Source organism: Drosophila melanogaster, chromosome X (genome assembly GCF_000001215.4).
Source record: "Drosophila melanogaster chromosome X".
NCBI lineage: Eukaryota > Metazoa > Arthropoda > Insecta > Diptera > Drosophilidae > Drosophila > Drosophila melanogaster.
In genome coordinates, this window is record NC_004354.4 from 14,853,779 (window position 1) to 14,874,395 (window position 20,617).

Genomic DNA, 20,617 nt, shown 5'->3' on the forward strand with positions numbered 1-20,617 from the left:
TCGGGCGGGGTTCTTCGATGAACCTGTCGCCGATGTCTCTGGCTAAATGTCAAACCAGATCTTATATAATTATGTACATAATATAGAATTTTATAGTTCTAAATGTCTATCGGTTACTTCAGCTTTTTATATTAAGCAGCATGCTTATCAAAAATATTTATTATTTATGCCAACGAAAATATAGTAAAATAATCTTTTTATAGACTAGTTGTTATTGTACACCTATTACACCTGTAAAATTTAGGTTTAAATGCAGGAAATAATCGAATCTTTCATTACTTTTAGGCTTCATTTAAGATTGATGACAAACCAGCAATAATTTCTAATTGATTTGCTGTTTCTCTGTGTAATTTTGTATAATTTGCAAACAAATTGAAATATCATCGAAAGAATCATAAATCAATGTTATTGTAATTTCTTTTTAATGGCGACAAATTGACAACAAAGTTCTCATTTATCTATTACCCTTTTCTTAATTTGAATTTTTCTTTTATTGATATTTAAAAACTTTGAACATAGAAGAACTGATAGAACAAACTATCAGAGTTTGTACTGTATTGTATCGTCTTTAATTCACTAGAAATCACTCAATGGAATAATATTATATACATATCTTAAGATAACCCATCGGCTTAAGAAAACATAGTGTGCTTGCTCTATACGAAGTTATGATCCTCCTTAATCATATCGGCTGCTTTTTCAGCTATTAGGTAGACGGGTCCATTGGGATGACCCGAGATCAAATAGGGCATAATGCTTGCATCCACAACGCGCAGTTTGTCGATGCCATGGACCCGCAGTCGGGCATCCACCACCGCCGAGGGATCCGATCGAGGACCCATCTTGGCGGTTCCTGAATAGTGGTAAATGGTGAAGGTAAAGTGTCGTGCATAACATGCCCAATAGGCGCTGCTCTTCCATTTATATTTCGCACAATTGGGTATTCTCTTTTCTAATAAGTGTGCACCGATTGCCTTAAATGCGGGCATATCCAGTAAACTTACTGCCTGCTCGATGCCGCGAACTGTGATGTTCATGTCATAGGGATTTGCGAAGTAGTTGGCATAGATCCGTGGATGCTCCTCGGGATTTCGGCTCTTCAGCTTGATGCGACCGCGACTCTTGGCGCGCAAAATCATCGGGAATATCAAAAAGCCATTGGCACTCTGGCGTTCCAGTTCGCCAAACATGGTCTCATAGATATTCGATTGGATGCCCAATGCCAGACGTAGGGCCAAATTCGTTTGCAAACCACCGCCCACCACAAAGAGTTCCATATCGGCCCAAGCATCGGGATTACGTGCATCGTCCAGGGCGTAGAATGATATGGCCTCCACACCACCCGGTATGCGGAGCACTCCGCGTCCCTTCAGGAAATCTGACATTGCCTCCGAGCGGAACATCTCGCTCGTTTGCAGCGAACTCACATTGCACAAGAAGCTGATAGCCGGAGCTATGTGATCCTGGAGGTTGTAGCCAACGGCCAGATCGGCCAGTGGCTTTATGCCCATCTCCCGCAAATGTTTAGCGGGTCCCACGCCGGAGAGCATCAGTAGCTGGGGTGTATTGATGGCACCCGCCGATAGAATGACCTCTTTTCTGGCCAAAATCTTTTGCATTTTGCCATCCATTTTGACGATTATACCAAATGCCGATTTCGTCTGCGGATCAATCAAGATCTTGGTAACCAAGGCATTCTTCTTCACATGAAGATTTCGACGCTTTCCCTTAATGGGATACAGATACGCTCGATTGGAGCTCCAACGGGTCTCATTGTAGATATTCGCCTGCAGATAGGACACACGAATCTGTTTATCTCCATTGTAGTCACCTCGCGGCAATCCTGCATCTTGGGTGGCTCCCACAAAGGCGTCTGCGATGCGAGTCCTCGTCTCCGAGTAGCTCACCTTCACCGGCCCATTGCGTCCCACCAGATTCTCATCGGCATCCGGCACTACGCTGCCCTCGTACTTCTTGAAATAGGGTAGTACCTCCTCGTAACTCCAGCCCGGATTGCCCAAACGTGCCCAGCGATCGTAGTCGCGGCGATTGCCCCTGGTGTACATCATATAGTTGAGCACCGAGCTGCCACCCATCACCTTGCCCCTGGGCCAATTGCAGCGATTGTTGTTCATGGCCAGGCAATAGCTATTCGATGGCTCCGTTTTGTACTTCCAGTTGATTTCGCCCAGCTGCAAGAGATGCGCCACAATTGGTATGTCCATGGCATAGTTCTCGGGACCACCGGCCTCCAGGAGTAGCACTCGCCACCGGGGATTCTCGGAGAGTCGCGCGGCTAGGGCACAACCAGCTGTGCCGGCACCAACCACTATGAAATCATATTTCGTCGTTATGACCTGACCCTCGTCCAGATTCTCCAGATCCAATTGCGCCTGACCGCGACGATAGATCTCGAGCATATCCATCAATGCATTGCCCGTGTCAGTCTGGCTAATCACCATTGAGAACTCCAGTAGCCAGACGACAAGAAGGGTTCCGATGTGATTTCGTGGCGAAGTCATCATGGAGCTTCATCACCTTGCAGCCAGACTCACTCGACTGCCGCGATCGACTGGAACGTTGAGTTCTAAGAGCAGAACTAAAACCTAGAGGCTGGGGGTAAATGCAACTACAAAACTCATGGGGGCCCTGCACTGTTGACAATTACGGCTTTTGGTCCGAACTATAAGTCTAGTTCGAGACTTATTTTGTATATTTTCCAACAACAGTGGAAACTTAGAGTATGTGTGGAAGAACAATTGTACAATTGATCGATCGATCGATCCAATGATCGTTAACATTCCAGCCAAAATGCAGTGCGAATGCACAAATGAAATGATTCGCGGGGTATCGTATATTCTAAATTGTGTGCTGAATATAGAAAACGCTTAATAACGGGGTCTGATCTAATAATCATTTCGATGCGTTGTGGCTAAGGGAAAATAACAACGAAATTAGAACTTGGAGGTGACGATAAAATAGTGACTGGTATAATTATTACATCAGAGCTACTGATTATTATAGGATTCATAGGGGGAATAACAGAATATCTTGAACTTTAATTGCTTGCAAAACCATATGGGTATGAAGTTATATCCGGTATAGCAATAATATTATAAGAAATATGTAAATGGAAAATTTTACGAAATATTGCGGTTGCCAAGTGTAATGGCAGTGTTTAAATGATATAAATAGAACCATGAAATATAGCCATAAATATACCATGACAAAAGTGGAAAACGTAAATTTGAAAAGCAAATATGCCAATAGGATTTCATTTACGAAATAAACCCAACATTATAAACTCAAGACACCAAGAATGGCAAGAGTATTACTAAAAGGTTTATGGTAATTGGCAAATGGTAATTAACTCATCTAAACTATTTATTTGTTAATTTATTGATTTGTTTCCAAATAATCACTGGGCAAACGATCAGTAGTCGCTTCTAATTGTACTTGCTTACTAGTAAATGGTGAATGGATTCGGAGGCATGTAATGTTTGTTTTTATGCATGGGGCTCGTTTTTTTTTTTTTTGTATTTTTTTTTTATTTTTTTTGGTTTCTTTGAAGCAAAGCTTTGTGTTTAGTAAGTAATTTTTATAATTATTTCCGCTTGCATGTGAATATTCGTGAGCTTAGAATGGGAGAGCCCACGAGAGTCGATTGGCAGTTTGGCAGACGCTGTGAAAAATTCCAAGATACTCCATACGCCCCCGGCTTGGAAACTTGGTGGCTTACTTGGCAACGTAAACTTGGCCAGTCGACCGCAACCGTATGACATACTAAAAAGAGTAAAAAAACAAAAAAAAATGTATACAAAATAAAAATAAATTAAAATGGTGCTTAATGCTTTTTTTTTGATGTGTTCTCCGCCCCAAATGGCGTCGTTCTGATGGTATATGTTTTGCCGAAGGACATCGCCCAGATATTCCGTTTGCACAGGGAGTATATCATCATCATCATCGCAGGAGCACACGATCGGCATACAAATGAGGTTCGTAAGTGTTAAGAACCCTCGACAAAACCATCTGAAGGGCATCCCAGAACCAATCTCCGTTGACATTCAAGCCCAAATGAGCCGATACGCTGGACACTTTGGAGTCAAGGCTAAAAAAGCATTGCGGCTTCCAATTTCGCAATTCGTCTGCGATTCGCGGGCTTCAAGTTCGTTGTGCTGCCATTCGATTATATGCAGTGCAAACAATTCTTGTGAATTCAAACAAATTAAAACTTATAATTCTTAAGCTATTGAAAAATATGAAAGTAATCAACATATCGATTAGTCTTCTTCATTTTTCTGCAATATTTGTGAGCTCTGTATTCGAGTTGCCATTTAAGAAGGTAGTGGTGGTTTTTTTTTTTGGCCAGTGCATCCAGCTAACGGCAATTAATGCTGCTGTGACTCTTACTATCGATAGGTATTGTGCTGGCTGAGATACAGCAACAAAATGTGTGTTTCTGTTCGCATAAAGTCAAGAATTTAAGCAAACTCGTTGTCTTTGACCGAGTTTTCATAGTTGGCAACTGCCGATTTTGGCCAAGCTGCTCTTTGCACTGACTGACAATTCGTTTATTTGGGGCCTCGACCATGTCTTTAGTGACTTTTTGACACTCACTGGCTGTAGTTTATGGCATTCGATGGCGGCAAAATAGGATGCCAAAGCATTTAACTGAAGGATTTCTCTCTAGTTATTAAATTTAATATGAATCGAATTTCCCTGTTGATACAGCTGATAGCTTGACATTCTGCCGAATGACTGGCAGAATTTGAGAAAATTTGCTGGCCATAAAATGTTCTTAACTTAACCATAAAACGCGTCTTATGGGTTTTTTTTCCATTCTTTTGTTTTGTTGGTGTCGATTAATTGCGTTGACTTCGATCATCATGACAAAGCAACTCGTTCACTATGAAAAATTTGCATAGACAATGTTTTAGATGTGGTAATATTTGCCGATCGAAAAACAGTTAAGAGATCTCATTCCTGATTAAAGCGAAAAACAAGTTTTTTTTCGCATTTTGTTACATTTGAAAAATATGTTCAAAAAGAGATATAGATTTTTGCAAGAACTAAGAGGCTCGATGTTTTATGAATGAATGAAGGTAAAATATATATTCAAGGTTTTTATTTACCATATAATATATATATATATTTCTTAACACCAACTGAATACTGAGCATACGAAAAAACATTTCGTCGCTTATTTGTACATTTTCTTAGCTTAATTTAAACATGTTATTTTTTCAAAGCGGGTGTTTCCTATTTCGACATGCTAAATACAGCAGCTTTATTATCTTGTATTTTACGACAGGCCATTACAGGCAGTCACTTAGGAGGGTACACACAAAAAAATATTATTTCCGGATACATAATATAGGGAAAATATGTTGCTTTGAAGTTTTCAATAAGGAAAACCTTTTACAAATTGTAGCTAACATCAATATATGTATGTATATATTTCTTGCTGAACAATCATCTTTTGTTTAAGTCGAGTAGGTCAACCAAGAACTGTCAAAATTTCAAAATAATAGAGCATAAACCGGAAACTTTGGTCATATCACATCTAAAACTCTGAAAAATGCACAAACCAGCTGTAAGGGAACGTAAACCTAGGATTACATTCTATCCTAAGACTTTACCTCTATCAAGAAGATTTTCAAGTTCGACAAGTTCCGACAGTGAGCCAAGTTGTTCACAAAAATATTTAAAAAACGTACAAATCAATAGGATCTCAGCTGAAACTCTGGGTCCAAATCCCATTTGCTTTAGTGTCCAATATCGTAGTCCTAGTCATTCCGAAAAGGGTTACGATGCGGATACCGATGATCTATGTGATGATGAAGATGATGATGAAGGGGATAATACCACAATCACGAGTCAGCAGAATTGTATCCCATCAAGCTCAAGTCCTTTGAAAAATTTTGTACTCCCAGATTCGATTCCATCTCATAGATTTGGTGGATTTCTAAATGTCCTCTCTCGCAGTTTGTATCAATCATTGGCCAGGATTGCGACTGGGATTGGATTGAGACATCAGCAAACTGCATGGTACAAGAACTGCTGGCAAAGTCCTGGTTCCAAGCCAAAAAGTGTCCATCTTATGGATCCATCCGCGCCCAAATTGGTTGCGCCAAAACATCAAAACAGCGACAGTTCCACAACTAATTAATATCGTTTACATTTAGCCCCGAATTGCAATAGTCTGTAAAATAGATGTTCAAAAATATAATCTCAAACAGCCAAATATACGTAGTCTTTTCATTTAATCAATAAATTGAAATATACATTATGTACAACCGGAACCAATGCATAAATATTGTACAAGAATTACTTCCTTTAAATATTATTGCATTTTATTAAGTGATTTCCATAATTCGATTACACATTGTAGGAAGTCAAGCTGAGTAAATGAATCAATTATTGAGACTTCCCCCGAATTTTTGGAGCCGCAACAAATCGATTCATTTGCAGATGATTGACATGACAAAGCAGAACAGAAGTTGAATAACATTTTGATACGATCATAATGCGCATAATTGCTATACGCCAACGCGAACGCATAAAAATATAGATACAGATACAATCCAAATAGATACACAGACCAAGTTTGGCCAGATAACATTATTGTTTGCCAAGCACTAAAGCACATTAAAGTGCGCAATTATTTGATTTGAAGTCCACTATTCGGTGGTGCGATTGTTGTGATCAATGGTCAATGGAGTGCACTCAGTTCAAAAAGAAATAGTCGATGAAGTCAGGAAGTTGATTGGATAGATCAGCGCAAAGATGATGATGGAATCTGGGGTTCATGGATCAAGATAATCAAACGAAAATGCTATAAATAAATATCGAACAAAAAAAATTGGTGGTACTTATTAGAAATGGCAGAGCTTCAACTGTAAGGTAATAACTTGATTAGCTTACAAATTTGAAGAGTTCTATGACAATTAAATATTTTGTTTGCTAATGGAAAAATCCACAGAGTTCCATCAACTGATTATGCAAATCACTGACTCAATCAACGCAGAACATCAGCTTAATAGTTCTTATAAAAAATTATAAACCCAACGCTGAATCATAAAACCCGATGTCTGCCCAACATTTCCGTGACCCAAGGTTAACCAAAAAAAAAAGTGACTAAGAATTTTTTGTTCGCTTTGCATCGAATTGAGACATGATTGGCACCTTTGTAACAACTAAAAGAACTGGCTATTTGGGCAATATACCACATCGTATATATGGGTCACTAATCATCAACCAGGGCCGTGAATTAACAGAAAATAGAAAAAAATGCGAGACACTTCCGCTTGTGGAAAGAATGCTGGCATGAATATTTATGCTGTAATCTCGTACAATTCTCAGCTTTTCATGATTTATCGAAACCAATTATAATATTTTTCCTCTTTTTTCTTTGTATTTACAGGTGAGTGAGTGGCTTGCTGTGGAGTATGCAAATAACTGAATACTACGACTATACCGAGGCAGAGATCAAGTTCATTGGGTCTGGGTCAACTGCTCGCACACGATGGCTTGTCTAACGGAGATTGGAGATCACAACAAGTTGATTGACCTCTAACTGGAACGGTAACACATCGATCCGGAAGTTTTCTTTATCATTTTTACTGCAGATGATACGCTGCTATATACTTCCGCTGGACATTGACCCAGTTTTGACTTGTGAATTTTTGCAGACTCTCTGGCCAAACTTAACATATTTGCATGGGTTTATTGCGTTTTTGGCCGAGAAATCGCTGGGAGATTTGCGTATGGACACATATGTCTAGGGCAAATCTGGTGATTTGAACTCGTGGCGAAATTGCAATTGGTCACGTAGACATTGGGTCTCCATTTCGTTTGAGCCGTTCTCTCTATGGCTTTTAATATTTTTTTTTTTTCTGGGGGCGTGGCTGAATTAATTTCACAAAACAAGTCCGAATATGCAAACAGTTAAGTATGCGACTAGTGGATACCGTCTATGAATATAAATTAACTAAACTCGCAGTTTTTGAAAAACTACGTGGCGTATACGTAATGTGCATCCATAAAAAATCTATACAAAAAAAAAAACATATTCTATTATGAATAAATATAGGAAAAGAGCCTAGATTACGTGCAAATTATTTTAGAAATATTATTAAAAGTAAATAGTTAGTGCTCTTAAAATGACGAATGTCTAATCACAGGGCGTATACGCAATATTTCCTGTATTTTAAAAAAATAAATCTACTTTTACATTAAAAGAACCCGAATTAGACCTTGAACTTGTCCGAAACGCTCGCCCATTAAAATGTGTGATTTGTTATTCATGTTTTGTGTAAATGCGCTTAGCAGCGTCTTGGATATTTCCATTAATAAGCCATAAAATCTGGTTTTTTGTGCTTAGCTTCAGTTGAAATGACTATAAGTCGGGTTTTTTTTAGCCGGTCAATTAGAACGATTCGTGGTCGAAAAGTGGAACAGGGACCGATCACTTAGCACATCTTCTACGATCCACGTCCGGAAAAAGACAATCCAAAGTGATTATAATTTGAGTTGATTAGACCAAGTTCCGTTGGCCATTTCCGGCTTGCGATAGTCGCATGAAAATGAAAATTGTTGACCAAGGCCATGGTCTCTTTGGCCTGTCAGAAAGATGATTTATAACACTTCGACTTGGTTATTTAAAAGACTTATTTCGTAAATATGTGTGTATATTTCACTGGGCGTTGCAGCGGCTAGTTGAAAACCTGACTTGTCTGGTGGTAATTAAATATACACATTTTCTACACAAGAATGTTGCGTGTGTGTTTTTTCCTACCGCGCCCAAATGCTAGGCTATGGTATATAAATACTCTGATGGCAATTTGAAGTCGAATGGGTAGGGCCCTATTATGTATTTCATGAATAATTTCACTTGGGCTCGGGCCTATTTAGTTGTCACTCATCGTGTCTGATGCAATCAATCAAATGCTGCCTATGATGTAATTAATTAAGGTGCGATAGGCTTATAAAACGAAAGCATTCTGTTTTATTACATATAAGTAATAGAACTTATGATAGTTCTTGAACGAGCTATTTAGAAGATACTTTTCCTAATCAAATTGTTAGAAAGCACACCCAAATATCTGATGATTCACTTTTTCTGCTATTTATTTGCCACAAAAGAAAATTGCTCAGCTCACCTGTGTTGCCTGCTTTTCGGCTGTTAACAAATAACAACCATTTCGCCTTCATGTTTATGCAAATTTAATTTATTAAATATAATGTCATTTAAATAATGATGTTTATGGAAATTTTCTATAAATAGTCAAAGAACATTAAATTATCTATCGCTAACTTAGCATAAAATAATACATAAGCAAAAAAAAAAAAAGACAACAATTACTTAAGTAAGCATTTAATCTATGACTCGATTTCTGGATTCCTTCTAGCAATGGATCGTTGTGTACAGTTTTTGAGGACGTCATGCGATGAGATTCAATGGGAAGTACGAGGTTACGAAACTCCGCCTGGTTGCACATAGACTTTTCAGTTTATATTCATGATACAAGCAGATATTTACTATCTAGCCTTATCATTTGTAGAAGTTGGTTTAGGAAATAACTTTTTTGGAGTACCAATTGTCTAGATCAAAGACAGACGACATAATAGTATGATTCTCAGATATAAACCTTTTATGAGTCGCATTTTTAAATGGCTTCACAAGGAAGAAGCAACCAGTTTTAGCTGCTAAGAACTTCTGGTTTCGCAGTAAAGTTTTTTATGAGCATTACAAGATGGCCATCGAATGATAATGAACTACAGTAGTAAATAACTTTTGTTCAAGACGCTTTCAAGTCGGTGATAATATGTTTGATTATGGTTATTTTCATAAATAAGATAGCTTCTGGTTTCAGTGTAGACTTTAGGTAAAGAATGTTCGGTGAATTTTTTGGATCACATTCTGGTTTCACTTGAGTTATTAACGAACTCAAAGAGTTTATGTCTCAGCATGTTACTTTAGCAATGGCAAACAATTTGTGTTGTTTTCTCGTTGTAAACACTTTATGTGAGTGTTTAAAGCTATGGAGCCCTGAGCACAAAATCTCGAGCTAACTGGAGCTCTACATTCTTCATTTTGAAGTCACTAACTATTCGCATAGTTGAGTGTGAAGTTGCTGCTGCTTTCAATGTTGCTGCTGTTGCTGTTGCTGTTAAAATTGATGTTGTTTATGTGACTGCTGTTGCTGAAGTTGCTCTCCATGTTGCTCCTGTCACTGATGTTGCTGCTGTCGCCTTGAGTGATATTGTTGGGCAATGTGATGATGCCCTGAATGTTACTACTAGCAGGATCTGGATCTCTAAGTCTATTTGCCTGCCGCTTTACTTTGTACTCGGGATTTGTTAGCCAATCTTCCTTGATGAGATCTGCGCCCTTTTCAGCTATCATTATAACCGGTGCATTGGTATTCCCACTACTAATCGTTGGCATAATGCTGGCATCAATCACCCTGAGACCGCGAACTCCATAGACCCTCAAGCGTGGATCCACCACAGCCTCGGGATCCCAGGCGGGTCCCATCTTCGCAGTGCCACATGGATGGTAGATGGTCATCGAAATGGTGCGCACATGGCACTCCAAATAGGCATCGGATAGGAATTTATGCTGTTTGCAATTGGGCAGCGGTTTACGCCACAGTCTCGATCCGAATTGCTTGAAAACCTGGGCTTCAGCTACGCGAAGAGCTATCTTGGCTCCTTCCACCAAAGTTTTGGCATCCAAGGGATCGTCAAAGTAGTTGGCATTGATTAGGGGATAGTGAAAGGGATTCGCCGATCGTAATTTAACAGATCCCCGCGATCTTGGCCTCAATAGCAGCGGCATTATCGTCCAACTATCCTTGTTGGCTATGGGATGATAGACCTCTTGGTACACCGATTCCTTCAGGCCCAACACCTTCTTTACTCTGGCTCCATTATCTGAGTTAATGGAAGCCGGTGCCATATGAAATTGAATATCCGGCCAATCGAGACTGCGATTTGAGTAGGGTGTGTGCACAAAGGCCAGACCCTCGACTCCACCCAATGTGGTCATCGGTCCTCGTTCACGCAACACATACTGAAAGGTGACGGCTGTGGGATTGAAACGATCCTGGACAATGGCCACGGGCTTATCGACCAGAAAAGTGAGTCCACCCATTCCCACATGATCCTGCATATTCTCGCCAACGGGCAGATCTTGCAACACTCGAATGCCATGCTTTTCCAGATGTTTTCGTGGTCCCAAACCAGAGAGCATCATTAGCTGCGGGGTATTGATGGCACCAGCTGAGATGATAACCTCCCTCCTGGCCGCTATCCTATACACTTTGCCATGTTTCACAAATTCCACGGCCTGTGCCCTCATCGTTCCCGGTTCAATGATGACCCTGGTCACATGTGAGTTCATCGACAGATGGAAATTCTTTCGCATGCGTATGGGTCGCAGAAATGCCTTGGCGGTGGAACATCTCGAACCACGACGTATCGTTCCTTGGGCAATCATAAAGCCCGCCTGTTTGGCGCCATTAATGTCACGATTATCATAGCCCAACTGAGTACCGGCTTCCACAAAGGCGGCAACCAAAGGTGAATGCCACGGTGATTCCTGAACCGTTAGCAGTCCTCCGCGACCATGATACTTGTTGTTGGCCAAATAGGGATTACGATTATCCTCCGATTTCTTAAAATAACGCAACACATTGTCGTAATCCCAGCCTGGATTGCCCAACGATGCCCAGTGATCGTAATCATGGCGATTGCCACGCACATAGAGCATATAGTTGAGCACCGAACTGCCGCCCAAGACTCGTCCTCTTGGCCAATTGCAACGATTGTTCTGCATTCCCAAACACGCCTTCGTCGAGGGTTCCGTCTTGTAGGCCCAATCCAGTTTGCTCAATTGCAAATAGGCCGCCAGCGATGGTACATCAGAGATCTCGTTTTCATCTGGACCGGCTTCGATCAGCAGTACTTTCCATTTCCTCACCTCGCTCAAACGATTGGCCACCACAGCTCCGGCCGAACCACTGCCCACCACTATAAAATCGTACTCTGGATACAAATTCAGTTGATCTAGCGGCCTCGACTCGGGATCTACGGCATCATAGCGATAGTATGTGATGGCGGCCAGCATCAGTGGAATTAGCCAGAGTCCCGTGGTCACCACGCCAAATGTGGACTTGATCACAGTGGTTATGAACAGCAGATTGAGCACCATGTTGCCAGATGGATGTCTATTTGAGTTCTCTGTGGGATTATCCCAAGTTTAAGCCAGTTTTAGCTATATTACCACACTTTTCTTGGTTTAGTGTTGATAGCAGTTGCTATCTGCTTCTTTACACTCTCTAAAGTCTAGGGTTTCTTTCTTTTGTGCATGGCGGGGCTCTGATATGGCCCAAATTTTTAGTAATCTGCTCAGTTTCAATGTTGCTTTGCTCCAGTGCTTTTGTGTCACTATGTTTTTTTGCTTTCCCGATTTTCTATATACGTTCTTTATAGCTTGTTAACCATTAAGTGTGTGCTTCTTTGAACAAGAATTCCGTCTTTTTGACTTGTTCACAACACCATTGCAGAGAATCCTTTGCTTCCTTGTCTTTAAAGTACTAAATTTCTATCAAATGTGTGTGCGTTATTTGATTCCTTAACTAGTATTTCCTTATCCTTGTTGTGCTATCCTTGTGCTCGTCGTAGGCCAACTGAAAGATAAGGATTTATTTTTTAGTATATATATTTTGCATATTTTAAGCAGAATTTACTTTTAATAGAGAATGTTAGTGATAAATTTGGCAACTTTATGCAAGTCGGGCCTTAAGTAATTTCGCTGCTCTCACGTCTAAAGTTACGAAACCTTGGTTTTCTGCAACTCTACCAATTATCTAACATAATCACCCGCACATTTCGTAGGTTTAACCAACCAAAGAGGCGCTATTATCGTTTGCAAAACATTCTTGCGTGTTCTGGTTGTTGAAAATCTAAATGATTTACCAATTTCGAACTGATTTGCCTAACCTAACTGCCCAATCGAATGCATTCGGTTGCAACAGTTGTGTTTGTATTGCACTAAACCAAAATCCAAGACCCACCACTTCCACTAGCTCCATAATAGTATTTCCCGAACAATTTTGGATGTTAACACGGCGACGACCTTGACGATATATTGCGGCCAATAGCGACAAAGGGGAAATTGTTAGCGGCTTTTTTACATTTTCGGTTTATTATGTTAGCCACGTAAATGCAACCATCTTTCTGTTTGTGTTTGTCTTTCAAATTCGTCGGCCGTTTTTTCGGTTTTGGGATTACAACAATATTATGTTGGTTGTTGTACGATCCAATGACGTAACCGTTGGACCTATAGTTTTTTATTTTTTTTTTTTTTGAATCTTTTGGGGTATTCGTAATTGGCGTGCTCGATTGGGCAAAAGACATACGAAATGGGTTTCGTTTCATTTCGATTGTTTTGCGAGCAGTTTGTATTTTTTAGCTGAGCCGGGCTTAAGCCCAGATCGAAACTCAATAGCTTTGTTTTTTTTTTTTTGGCCATATATACATATATATGTATGTATGTATGTACGTGTTTGTGCGAGGGATCTGTTGACACATGGCTGTATGTTGAGTTGTTATCGAGCGGGTGTTGAAATATCCAACGGCATTTAACGCCTGTCTATCCAGTTTACAAATAAGTAAGGGGTTCCTTTTTTTTTTTGATTTTCTCGATTTGAGAAGGGGGTGGCTTTTCTTTTTTGTGGGAGTGGTGGGTGAGAAATTTACAATTTACATACCTGGCCCAATGAGTGTGCGATACGGACGGACAGTCAGACAGGTGAAGGGATATTGCCGCGGGGCATGAGGGAAAATAAAAAGTGACAGGTGGTGTCGAAAGACAGGGAAGTGATGGCTATTTGATTTGAGTGATTAACGATACCCCATGGTATTAATAAAACAAATTGATTTGGCTTGCCTTACAAGTTCATTAAGTTTTTTATGGCACAAATTAAGCTTACGAATAGTATGGCCTATAAAGAGATCTGATTATATGGAGGCACCTTGTTAATTACTGAACTTAATTGTAGTTTATCCAGTTGGAGTTACTATAAAATATTTTGTGAAATAACTTCTTATTTTAAATGGTTTTGAAATTTTTTTATCGGTTTATATTACATTCGTACAGCAAACGAAAGTTCTATATCCCAACTTTTTGACATTTTCACTATTATCTGAAGAATTGTGTGGCTTATAAAATGGTAAGCGAAATTGTCAGCAAACTTTTTTTTATCGCCAGAGCTTGACATTCATTTATAAGTCCAGTTTTTTTTTTTAATTTTATTGACATCCTAGCAGAATTGTAACCTACATATTTTATAAGTTTAGTAGATGGTTTATATGTTAAGCTTATGGATTTTTCACCTTTTTTCCGCTTAATTTTCTGTTAAACCCGGTCACTCTGACGTAATCGATTTCAATGTCGATTTCTTATCACTTCAATTACCAACCGCAAAACCCGATCTTCCGGCGACCAAGTGAAAGGCCAGACCAGTGAAAAAATGTGAAAAAATAACCAACAGGTTGCTATCAAAGCGAACCTTTCTTGCCGCAGATGCAGATACGGATTCGGATTCAGATACAGTATCTGAAGAGTTAAAGAGTGGAAGCTGCGGCTACATTTCTTCGACAGACAGCTTTTCTGCTTTTCATAGGGTTCGTTTTTTTTTTCTGAGATTTGTTTTGGTTTTTTGTGCGAAAAACCTCCGCGGGGCAGAGAGCACGGTAACAAAAATTGTTGTAAAAATGTCGAAAAAAAGTTGCACGAAATTGGGTCAGCAGCAGCGACAGCAAACAAGTTTACTTTTGCGGCTCCGGGACCAGGTAAACCTGTTGGCCCGGCCCGGAGTTATCATCCCCCCCCCCCATCACCACCCCACTCCCCGCCACTCACCACCTCACTCCTAACTGCTATTGACATGCGTCATTACTGTGGAGAAAAAAATCACGTTGTATTTAGGCCCGAGCCAAATATCTACATCAACAGCTGTCTTCAAAATAATAGTAAAATGTTTCTCAAAACCGTTGCTGTCCTATTTTGTATATTTTTGTAGGATAAAAAAGTAAGACAAAATATTATAATGTCTTTGGAAGTTTGATTAAAATCATTCAATTATTAGCTTTCTTTGGCGTATAAACTAAATATTTGAAATATCTTCAAATATAATTAATTTTTAGCATGATCCATTTACCAATCCATTTTTATGTATATTTATGAATTATTTATTATTATTATTATTATTATACACAAATTTTAGTGGTAAATGGCCACATTTAAAAACCAAATATCTAATATCTTGCGCTCAGCTGTGAGTGGATTATTATATTCACAATCTTTGGTCGTTGTAAACCGATTAGACTTCCTGTCCAGCTGAAGGCCATGATCACCGATCAGCGATCACTACCCCTACTTCAAAGTTTTTTATTCGCCTCACTGTTTTTAGCACCCACGCACTCAACCACTTTATCATTTGATGATTGGGACAATTAAGTGATTTGCTTGCCGATTTTGTTCGCTAATTTGGTGTAAACAAACACAAGACATCAGTCAGTCAGTCAGTCAGGTAGTCACTCACACACTTACTCAATTTCAGGTTGTTTTGCCACTCTGCATTGCTATACTGTTGCTTGGGTTCATGATTACAATGTCAGTTGGTGTCATTTGATGTCATTTGATGTCAGTCACCTTGGCCGCCAGGTGCCACGCTCATTTGCCGGCTGGATTCTTCAGCTTTTTGTTGGGCATGTCATTGTGTCATTGACTTGATTTTGGACGCAAGCACTAGCAAACCGAATGCCCATCTAGCGGTATTCAAATATTAATGCAATTAATTAATTATAATACTCATGGCTAAAGTAAAATGTTTTAATTACCTAGCGGCAAATTTCATTTAGCTGCAACAACACCCAGGAAAATACGCGCCACAAACTATTGATGCACAGAAACAAAATATATCTATTGAATTTCACCGAGAGTATGTGTAGTTTCAGTTAAAAATATACTAATTTTTCGCAGTGTACCATTGCTAGTGCGTGCCAAATGTTAATTAAAACTATGCACTGGCCATTAAGGCAACAAATCGAATAAAGTAGGGATGTTTACGACTACTGGAAGATAGCTTAAAGGAAAACTAACGCTGTACAAAATTTAGCTATTTAGTTGTAAATATAGATATATAACAATAGCCAAACTGCACCCAAAAAATGTATATTTAACACATATGTTTAGTGGAAATAGTTACTGGATAATCGTTACTTGTTGCAGTTTCAAAAGTGCTGAGCAAGTTCAAGAGTATAACCAAATTAATCTTTAGTTCGCTAACTTGTATACTTAATTTTCCATCCCCTCTGGCTTATGCATGTATATGCTGACTAACAAAATGAGATCCTCTTTTTTATGATACAAACCGCTTCAATGATTTTTGATTGCCATTTTTAATCAAGTGTCTTCCATTTAAAAGTCTCCTTTATCTTAATGCCTGCTTGCAAAAAAAAGCCATCAGTGTCAGACGGGAGGCATCAACTAAAATGTTGCTGCTGTTATCGAAGATGTTGCTGCTCTGCGCTGAAGTTATGCGAAATGGACGTGGCCGACGTCGCCCACTTCTCATTTCTTTTAGCCATCGTTTTTTTTCTTCCATTTTGTTTGATGTAAATGCAAATTTCTTTGTGTCTCCACGAGAGCCTAATGTTCATAGAGAAACAACTGCTGTTGATGTTGCAAAGACAAATCTTTCTATTGTCTTTAGCGTTGCAAAAAAAAAGGAAAAAACTAACAAAAAAAATGAAAAAAGAAAGAGTTACAGCAGCAGTAGCATGAAAAACAATGACAATCGCCCCACAAACGTTAGTGTGCAACATATAGCCTACTTATCAAAACCGCTCTTTCTTTATTGTTAATGTTTTCCATTATCTTTTTTTTCGTTATTTGTCTTCTCGAATGTATTTCATAGTTTAATGTGGGTTTTCTGTGGGTGGATTGTGCAAATGAAAAAAAAAAGCAAACAAAAATAAAAACTATGCACTTGAGTGCATTTCATTTCGAAGCGCTTTGCACCCATTAATTAAATATATATATTATATATTTTTTTTTCGGAATTTCGTAAACCGGCAACAGGTGTTTTAACAACTTTAACCTTTCGATTCACTTCACTTTTTAACACTGGCTTACTTGCGATTCTTAGCCCACGTTGCCTGGCACTATTGGCACATCGATCACAAATCACGGGATCCTTTGGATTGGTTGAATTTGATGATGTTTGAGAAATATGTACATATATGTATGCATATATGGATTATTTAGGTCGGATTTTCAAACCGCTGACTGCGTCTGCGCGGCTGCGTTGCACGTAGTCAACTGAACGATCCGTTTGCCGCGAAATTCCGAAAAGCCAACGCCACAGATGTTGCATATTATTGGCACATCGAACACGTTGGATGGCCAACAAGTTTGAAGCTCTGATAACGGTACGAACTGCAAATGAAGAGGAAGATGCGGTCATTGGGCCAAGTCAAGAAGGTCAAATCGCCGAGAGGAAGAGGAAGAGCAGTGGGGTGATAATTGGGCCTAAACAGAAGAAAAAAAAAATAGGTTGGGTGCTTAAAAATAAGTTACAAAGAGCATTTATTAAAATATTATATGCCTACGATTTCTTTTCATAGACAGGTTTTAGACATGGCAAAATATATCACAAATATTTCTATATCATTATTGGTAAGATAATAAAATTAAATATTATTATGAAAATACACTATGTATGTTTGTCATGTTTTTTTTATACATTTTACAAATACCTTTCATATAAGGTAACGAGATGTAATCTTAACATGAATGAAATAATTGCTCCCCTGATTATAGAGTTTTTTATATTTCTGAATAGGTATTTTCCCGCTGGAAGTTCTCTTCGCTTGAATGACCGCATTCCTCGCATGCCAAACTCAGCAAAAAAGTGGCAAACCCAAAGCGAAAAATGGTCAAATGAAGTTATTAACCCATAAACATGGCTGAGAAAAATCTGTGTGCTTTTTATGTGTTTCTGTTTTGGGTTTTTTTTTTCTTCTTCTTTCGATTTTTTCCTTTGGCAATTGCCTGGGACAACCTGGCTGGGGCTGTGTTTTGTCAACGGGTATAATTTATGTAATCATGAGCCAAAAAAGTTAAAAACAAAAACAGCACAGCTATGGTAAAGAGCAACAACATGATTTAGGTAAGCTGTTGAAATATTTCACTGCTGTCTTTTTCCCATTTCGCCTCGTTTCTCAGCTCGCCATTTCTGTTGGCTGTTGGGTGTTAAAGTGCAATTAGTGCCCAGGGAAGAGGGATATATGTATGTCGTATACCTTATTTATAAAGAGGGGCCATGGGCAAGAAGGTGGGCCCATTGAGATAAGCGCTGCCTGCGAAAAGGAAATGTGGCGATTTTAAACAGCAACGCCCTCAACAAAAAAAATGCAACTCATTGGAGAAAAAGGTATATTGGAAAAGTGAGCATTTAAAAGCCGTGCAAATTTGACACTGCAAAGTAGAGTTTTAAAAAATATACTTCAAAGTGGAGCCCGTTTTTTTTGTTATATTTTTAATACACCTAAACTGAAAGCATATTTCTTGAAAATATGTACATTTTTATTTCACTCTAATATCTAGAATAGGTGCATCTTTTTTAATTTTAAGTAAAATTTACCTTTTATACGTACGCTTAACTTAATAATCTTTCTATAAAGACCTCTCCTACTTCAAGAGTATGAAAACTTTCCCTCATCCGTAAACTCCTTAAAGCCAAAAAGGGGGTGGGCCAAATTGAAGTGCACCATCTGGCGAAAGGCTTTTGCCAACAAATCAGAGCTCGTATTAAAAGGGCAACAAGTGGCTTTAACTTGGGATTAAACCTCGTTAGCTGGATAGCAAGCAGCGCGGATATATATATATGTATATATATATATTGTTGGCTTTGATTTGGTTTTTGATTGCCTACGTGAGGCGCGGCACCTAACACCTTGCCCCATCTATGACATAAGCGGCGGATACTTGATATTTTTTTGACAATGCTCCTCCGAGTGCTCCACCCTCCACCACCATCCCGCTCTTTCCAGTTTGCAATTGAAATTATATGCCTTGTACGATTTCGGGTTCGGATCTGTACGGTTTATTCAGTTCAGTTCAGTTCGGTTTGGTGGTTGGCTTCGCTTTTGGTTTTGGTTTTTCGGTCTTTCAGTTTGGCTCCGCTGCAATTGCAACTTCGATGGCGGACTTGAGGCACGGCATAATTGACCGAAATTAACCAAAGATTATTCAATCCCTCCCGTAGCTCCACAAGCCTCTTCCCGCCAAAAAAAAAAAAAAAAAATTAAATCCAGTCTTGGATTCATTTGCTTCTTTCGTTTGCTTTGGCGATTTGTCGCGTGTGTTCGACATCACGTATCTCTGTTTGCATTATTGAGCTAAAGAGGATGACGATTACGATGTGGGAGAAAAAAGAAGAAAATAGATTATAGATTAGGGAAAAAATGGGTGAAAAGGCTATGCAAACGAATGCGAACTCCCCTTGAAATGCATTATGATTAATTTCTATTCAATGCATATGCGCACTGATGAGATACAACGCATGGTTACCAATTAGTTCCTCAAATGATTCATTTTATTCAGCTTATGTGTTGCAACTAATACTGGGGGATATAAGATGAATGAAATCTCTCGTTAAATTAGGAAAGGTTTTGCTATTTATTTTATAACCTCTTGATAGTGTGACATATAATAAGCTTCATTTATTTACGAGGTATTTGCGTCAATACTTAATTATAGATATATTTATAGATATGTTTATAGATATGTTTATAGATATGTTTATAGATATATTTATAGATATATTTATAGATATATTTATTGATATTTTTAAAGATAGTTTTATATTTCAATAGCCTATTGAATCTCTACACCCATCACTCAATTTCGTGTGCATTTCCTATATCATCAGCCTCCTCAACCCGCTCATTTTCAAGATGGTCTCATCGATTAAACTTTCGACGGTTTAATGACCCAATTTCTGTGTTTCACTGACCACAGACACAGATATTCAGCGAACGTCCGCCGATCTTAGCTGCCACTGCTATATGTATTATATAGAGTGTCATCATTCCGTCTCCCCGCTCATCTTCATCATCTTTATCATCATCTTTGGCATAACACTTTCCATTAGTATGCGGTCGCAATGACTTGTCGTTTCGTTAAAATCAAACCAAATATTTGCCCGAAACTTTGTTTGCATTTATTTATTAGTTATTTCCCACTGTATACCGTACCATAACATACCATACCATACCATACCATAACCCCGAAAGAGGGCCTTATATAAGAAGTCTGGGCATCGCCTTGGGTGGTTTATAGACTCGGTTTCATTTATTGCTCTGTTGCTCTTTGTTGTTATTTATTTTTGCAATAATATTACTGGAGGGGTGGTGTGTGGTACTAGGCTTCCCTCGAAGTTGCATGCGAAATTCGCAATTGTCCGGCTTTTCGCTGGCAGTCGATAATTGTCGACAGGGCATTGCCCAAACTTTCAACTGACACCTACGAAATAAAACG

At 38.9% G+C, this 20,617-nt stretch overlaps 4 protein-coding genes and 1 long non-coding RNA gene across 14 annotated transcripts in view; 3 read left to right on the forward strand and 2 right to left on the reverse strand.

The window, feature by feature from the left end:
• Flo2 (Flotillin 2) overlaps positions 1-20,617 on the forward strand; it is a 94,571-nt gene that overhangs the window by 14,403 nt on the left and 59,551 nt on the right. The window lies entirely within an intron of this gene.
• On the reverse strand, positions 550-2,583 carry CG9519 (uncharacterized protein). The gene has a single exon (NM_132750.3). The coding sequence runs from the start codon at positions 2,523-2,525 to the stop codon at positions 657-659; it is 1,869 nt and encodes a 622-aa protein (NP_572978.1). The 5' UTR covers positions 2,526-2,583; the 3' UTR covers positions 550-656.
• Positions 3,283-3,839, forward strand: lncRNA:CR46391 (long non-coding RNA:CR46391). The gene is made up of 2 exons (NR_167814.1): positions 3,283-3,362; positions 3,641-3,839. It is a non-coding gene; the product is annotated as a long non-coding RNA:CR46391 (long non-coding RNA).
• Positions 5,473-6,237, forward strand: CG46399 (uncharacterized protein). The gene has a single exon (NM_001382138.1). The coding sequence runs from the start codon at positions 5,579-5,581 to the stop codon at positions 6,167-6,169; it is 591 nt and encodes a 196-aa protein (NP_001368983.1). The 5' UTR covers positions 5,473-5,578; the 3' UTR covers positions 6,170-6,237.
• Positions 9,211-17,403, reverse strand: CG9518 (uncharacterized protein). 3 transcript variants are annotated; one of them, NM_001298321.1, is made up of 4 exons: positions 17,210-17,403; positions 15,913-15,967; positions 15,623-15,840; positions 9,211-12,695 (listed from the first exon to the last, which is right to left on the reverse strand). In NM_001298321.1, exon 4 carries the CDS (start codon positions 12,215-12,217, stop codon positions 10,106-10,108), a length of 2,112 nt encoding a protein of 703 aa, NP_001285250.1. In that variant the 5' UTR covers positions 12,218-12,695; positions 15,623-15,840; positions 15,913-15,967; positions 17,210-17,403; the 3' UTR covers positions 9,211-10,105. The 3 variants fall into 3 exon arrangements, with proteins under 3 accessions (NP_001285250.1, NP_001285249.1, NP_572979.1); NM_001298320.1 differs by lacking the exon at positions 15,913-15,967; NM_132751.2 differs by lacking the exons at positions 15,623-15,840; positions 15,913-15,967.

Bases quoted from the DNA above. Each gene is read 5' to 3' on its own strand.
- CG9519 (NM_132750.3), bottom strand. From the start codon at position 2,525: ATGATGACTTCGCCACGAAATCACATCGGAACCCTTCTTGTCGTCTGG.
- CG46399 (NM_001382138.1), top strand. From the start codon at position 5,579: ATGCACAAACCAGCTGTAAGGGAACGTAAACCTAGGATTACATTCTAT.
- CG9518 (NM_132751.2), bottom strand. From the start codon at position 12,217: ATGGTGCTCAATCTGCTGTTCATAACCACTGTGATCAAGTCCACATTT.